Source organism: Pogoniulus pusillus, chromosome 15, assembly GCF_015220805.1.
Source record: "Pogoniulus pusillus isolate bPogPus1 chromosome 15, bPogPus1.pri, whole genome shotgun sequence".
Classification (NCBI taxonomy): Eukaryota; Metazoa; Chordata; class Aves; order Piciformes; family Lybiidae; genus Pogoniulus; species Pogoniulus pusillus.
The window spans coordinates 335,621-341,303 of record NC_087278.1 but is presented as its reverse complement, the minus strand read 5'-3'; the positions used below and the strand labels follow the sequence as shown (position 1 = coordinate 341,303).

General features: G+C 62.5%; 1 protein-coding gene across 1 annotated transcript; it reads right to left on the bottom strand.

The window, feature by feature from the left end:
* Positions 1 to 805: 805 nt before the first annotated feature.
* On the bottom strand, positions 806 to 4,814 carry BHLHE41 (basic helix-loop-helix family member e41). Its single transcript, XM_064154865.1, has 5 exons — positions 4,639 to 4,814; positions 4,320 to 4,383; positions 3,948 to 4,055; positions 3,534 to 3,645; positions 806 to 3,417 (listed from the first exon to the last, which is right to left on the bottom strand). Exons 1-5 carry the CDS (start codon positions 4,779 to 4,781, stop codon positions 2,438 to 2,440), a joined length of 1,407 nt encoding a protein of 468 aa, XP_064010935.1. The 5' UTR covers positions 4,782 to 4,814; the 3' UTR covers positions 806 to 2,437.
* Positions 4,815 to 5,683: the final 869 nt, after the last annotated feature.

Genomic DNA, 5,683 nt, shown 5'->3' with positions numbered 1-5,683 from the left:
TGTTTGTGCAGGTAGCCTCCCTCTGCCTCACTGGACCCAGTTTCAGGTGCGAGAAGCCCTGCGCCTACCTGAAGAGGGGGGCTCGCTTCTCAGCCAGCGCAGAGCTCCTCCTGCGCCCCCGGGGCTGCTGGCCCTCCAGTCCGGGGAAGCTGCGCGCCGTTCCGCGCCGGCGCTGCCGCAGGGTGCGCGGGGCGCCAGCAGAGGGCGCGCCGGGCGCCTCCGCGCTGCTGCTCTTACATAAACGCGGGGGGGGCTTAACCTGAGTTGTGTCTTTGGTTTTGGGAAGGGAGGATCTGCGCCTCCCTGCTCAGCCCGTGCCGGTCTCCAGAGTGCTGCATTTCCATGCTTGTTTCCCCTACCCCCGAAATGCTCCGTTTCCTCAGAGGATTTCCAAGGCAGGGCACACACCGTTCCTCCAGAGACGTCATATTGTCAGGCAGAGCCGGCCTGGGGCTGCCTCGCTGTCGGCAGGCAGCACCGGGGCTGGGAAATGTTAGCTGCAGAGAGTTAGACTGCCCAAAGAAGAGGGAAGGAGCAGACGTAAGGGAGGAACCGGCATGTACCACAGGCATGTTTGCAAGGAGCTCTAGGAAATACGCCTGTCTTTAGCTAGGGTTTGCTGAGGTGAGCTAAAGAAGGCCAAGCAAACTCAAGCCTGGGTTAAATACATGAGAAGGTATTAAATTTGTAGCGTCACACATTTTGGGGCCCCAAAACACCCATTACAGAATTGCTCTGGCTGGAAAAGCCGTTTCTGGTCATCATGTTGTGTTAGCCTAGGATGGGTAATTAGTAGACAACCCCATTTGGTGTATTAAAGTTTTTATTCCTTAGTAAGAATCTTTTTTAATCACAAAATAGTGTGGAAATATTTAGATAATAGAATTCATGGAGTGCTGGAAAATACTGAATATAAAGGTTGATTTCTAATATATCACATACTAAAGTGTTCTAAACCAGCTGGTTTCTTGCAGACAAGATTTATTCTTTTTAATAATTTAAGACAGCATAAGCTTGTACCAAGCATAAGCATCGTAACAAAAGTGCAACTTCTTCAGCAAATCCTCCCCGAAGATATTTAACTCAAAATATCAGAACAGATATTTTCTCCCTACAAAAATAGCATGTCAGACATCGTTAATCGGGTGTGTTAATAACAGCTGGGTACACCCAGCCCTCTGCGGGCTGCGGGATCAGGAGGTGAGGCAAACAGCAGCAGCAGCAGCAACAGCAGCAGCAGAGGCACCAGCATGGATGGACGCTCGCTCCTCGCCGGGCTCTGGTGTCTCACCTCTTACATAACATTCAAGTGAGATCCCTCACAGTGCTACCTTGGCAACAAACTAAAAATACCGAGGCAAGGCCTTGCTTTTAAGCCTCATCAGAAAAGCCTTATCTGTGTGATTATCTGGCGGCTGGGTTGTCTCCAGAAAAGGGAAATCGCGGGGTGCTCTACCCGGCGTGAGGGGACGACCCACCTGGGGGGCTTGCCCTGCTTGGGTCTGATTGCAGGGTGAGGGGGTTACCCACGGCCCCCATTCAGGTTATTTGGGGTAAAATAAGGAGCTGAGGCATTTAACCCACGCCTCCCACTCGGGTCATTGCAATTCGGGGTAAACCCAGGAGATGATTGCAGAGTGAGGGGTGTTACCCACGGCCCCCCACTCGGGTCATCCGGAATTTGGGATAAAACCAGGAGCTGAGGCTGGGAGCTGCTCTGTGCTTTCTGAGGGGAGCTGGGAGTCTCAGTGCAGAAACATTCATTTCACACAGCAGGGTTGGGGCATACCTTTGGGGCCCCGACTCAGCGAAGCAGGGTGAGAACAACCACACTCGCCACAGCCACGTCCCTTCGCCCAAAACACCCAGAAATGGTCAAAACGATAGAAAGCGACTCCCGACCTCCCCCCTGCGCCCCCAGGCCCCCGGAGCTCAAGGCACTGCAGGCTCGGGGCTCAGGGCATGGCTCAGGGCTGGGCACCCGGTAAAGTGCTCGCAGAGGTTCTGGGGTCTGCCCTCGCCTCGCCACCCTGAGCCCTCCGAACAAGTGCAGGGACTCGGGGACCCTGTGCAACCCCCTCCCAATAAGGTGCGACATCTCCCGTACCTTGTCGAGCGCAACGGGAACGTCCTTGCTCGTTTTGTCTTCCTCCGTAACACACCGACGCGTTCAGAAAGCTGAACATTAAAACAATACTGAGTAGCAATTTCATTCGTGCCGGCCCGTGGCTGCGCCGGGACCAGCGCCAGCTCCCGGCGAGCCCACTCAGGCGCCGCCAGCTCCCATTGAGCTTCAGCAGATGCCGCCTTGCCCCCCGTGGAAAGCCGGGAGCACCGGTACCGGCTCCTCCCCGCCCCGTCGTGGGGCGGCTGAGTCCGAGGTTGCGGAGAACAACGGCAGCGGGGAACCCCTTGGGGGCTCCCGGCCGGCGGCAGCTCACGGGCCCTCGGCACTAGGCTGCTCGGTGGCGGCAGGCTCGGGCTCCTCGGCGGGCTCGGCAGCGAAGGGGTGCAGGAGGTGGGGCGCAGGGGGCAGCCCGGCGGCGGTCGCCTTGTCGGCAGGGCCGAGCACGGAAGAGAGGCAGGGGAACGAGGCGGCGGCGGCGGCAGCGGCGGCGGCCGCTGCCTGTGCCGGGATGCTGGGGTAGAGCAGCGGGATGGGGGCAGCAGGGTACAGGTACTTCTCCAGGCCGCCTTTATCCAGCAGCGGCTGCATGTAGGCGGCGGCCGAGGGCGAGATGAAATAGAAGGGCAGGCAGAAAGGGGCAGCCGGCTGTCCGAAGGGGGTCCCGCCGCCCGCCCCAAGGGCCATCAGCGAGCCCAGCAGCGCCGCGTCCGGTCTCACCAGAGCCGCTGCCGCCGCCGCCGCTTCGGCACCCCGCGCCGCCAGCCCCGGGACACCGGGCAGGGGACTGCCGCCGCGGTCCAGCTTCAGCCGTTTGGGAGCCGGGGATGCCTCGTCCGCCGACGGCTCTTGCTTGATGGTGAGGGCGGGCAGCGCACTCCCCGCCGCCGCGGGGCCGCGCTCGGGCCGCGCTTCGGCCTCGCCGCCGTAGCCGCTGTCCGTGTCCGTGTCGGTCTCTGCGCTGGGCTCGGCGTGAGTCCGCTGAATTACGGGCACGCAGTTGGCCTGGCCCTCCTGCCGGTGCCCCTCCGGCCGATGTCCCGGCGCGCAGGGCGGGGAGCAGGAGGATCCTTTGCTGAGCGGGCCCGGCGGCGGCGACAGCAGCTGCGGGCCGGGCAGGAGCTGCGAGGACACGGAGTGCAGGTGGCCGAGGAGCTGGGCGCAGCGCTGCTCGCGGGGGGCCCCGCTCTCGCAGCGCGACAGGTACTGCAGCACCTCCTTCGCGCACGTCTGGAAGCCCGAGTGGAAGGCATCCAGGTCGGCCTGCACCGGAGACTTCATGGAGCGCTCCCCTGCGGGGTCGGACCAGAGCAGGCGGCGTTTGTCTGCGGCTCCGCTGCGGAGTTCCGCGTCCCCCGCTGCTCCCGGTGCGCCCCCGCGGCGGCTCCCCTCCCCGGGCCCCGCTCACCGTTCTGCAGAGCGATGATTTTCTGGTGCTGCTGCTCCGTCAAGGCCGTGAGCGCTTTCAAGTGCTTCAGAGTCAGCTCCAGCACCACCGCTTTCTCCAGGTGTCCCAGCGTCTGCAACGGCAGCAAAGGGGGCGGCTCGGCACCATTTCTGGCCGCCACCAAACGCGTAACTCCGGAGAAGGGGGTCCCCGGGAGGTGTCATGGCCAGCCGAGGGACAAGGCCGGAAGGTGTCCCGCGTCCCCGCCACCCCGGGGGCTGTGAAGCGGGAGGACTGCCGGCGTATGTACACGGTCACAGAGGAACCGTTTAGGCTGCAAATGGCCTTTTGGATCATCGAGTCTAACCCTGACCTGACTCCGCCAGGTCCGGTGCTAGCCCCGGTCCTCTAGTCCCGCACCGCCCCCGCACCCACCGTCAGCTTGAGGTGCTCGGGCAGCAGGTCCTTCAGCTGGGCGATGCACTCGTTGATTCGGTCCCGCCGTTTCTTCTCGATCAGCCGGTGGGGCAGCTTGTACGTTTCCTAGCGAGCCCCGAGCGGGAAGCCGGGCGTTAGACTGGAGTCCGCCGGAGGGGGTCAAACCCAAACAAACGCCGTGCGAGCCGCACGCCGCTCGGTACCGCCCGGGCGCCGCTCGCCTAAACCCTCTTGTAACTGGGGGGTGATGGATGGAAGTTTAAAGCGCAACACCCCCAGCACCCTCCCACACCCCCGGGATGCGTTTGGGAGCGAAAAGACTCAGCGAACCCCACTGAAGCCAGAACAGCCCCAAAAACTTACTCCTACCTTGCTCTCGTCCCTCTTCACGCTTCTTTTGGGTTTGCACATGTAAAGGGAAGGGTAATCCAGCCTGGAGGGGAAAAAACAGCAACGCAAAAGATCCAGGATCGGTAACAAAAGCGAGAGCGGGGCTGGTATCCCCTCCGGTGGGCAAACGGGAGGAGGGCTCAGGCTGGCAGATCCTCCGGTGGGCAAACGGGAGGAAGATCCTGGCACGGAGGGCGAGCCCCGCGCATCACCGGGGAACCGTCTGACACCACTTTTTTATCCAGAAAAGCGAAAAATCCACCGAGATGGATACACTTCAGTGCTCTTTTCTCCTTACCCTATAAAATCCCTGTGCTCCAGCAGCTGCCTCTCGGGCAAACGAGAGATTCCTTCATCCATCTCCGCTCTTTCCCCGTCGCCTGCTTCAGCTTCACCAGGATGCTCAGCTCGTTCTTGGGGAGATCCGACGTTGCCGCACATGCAGCCACGTCTGTGTCCCCCCCACCCACCCCCCCAACCCCCCCCCCCAAAACCACCTCTTGTCTCCGCCGCCTTTCTCGTCCCGCAAAGCCGCTGCCGCCAGCCCCGCACCCTCCTCACGTGCGGTGCGCACCGGGGGCGGAACCGGGAGGGGGGGAGGGAGGCAGGACCGAGCAGAGGGAGGGCTGGCTTAACGGGATGGACAGCGGGGACCTACTCCCACCCCCATCCGCAACCGTAGCTCCTCTGCCTTTGAGGATGGGCGGAGGGGGGTGGGGTGGTGGTGTGTCTCTGCTGCTGTCCCGTAGTGTGGGGAGTGTGACACTGGGGCAGGATTTACAACCCCCCCTCGCCCTTCCCGGCACCGCCAGCCCCCTCCGTAATCCCGTCTCACGCTGGTACGAGCACAGGGCTGGCAACGTGACCCGGACCTGCTGCCACATCACTGCCGCCGGCAGCACCGGGGAGGGCCTTGTTCTGCTGTATCCTCCCCCGCCTCGGGAACAGGAGCCACTGGGCACCTTTTGGCCTGGGAGGTACAGGGTACAAAGGGGGTAACCCTTGCTGGGCAACCCTTCAGGTCAGCAAAATGAGGGGGGAGTGGTGCCCCCCCCCCATGGGGTATCTGTGTCTCTCCGTGTCCCTGCTTGCCCGTGCCCCTGTCCATAAGCATCTGCGGCCCTGTAACATGTGAGGTGTGCAGGGAAGTGCGGGGTGGGGGGCAGGGGTACGCAGGAAAATGGGGGGGGGGGGGGCTTGCGGGGTCTGCACTGAAATGGGAGGGTGCAGGGAAATGGGGGGAGCGTGCGCAGAGAAACGGGGGCATGTGTGGGGTGTGTGCAGGGCCCCCGGCCGCCCGCGCTGAGACGATGGAGGACAGCAGCCGCCCCCCCAGGTTTCCC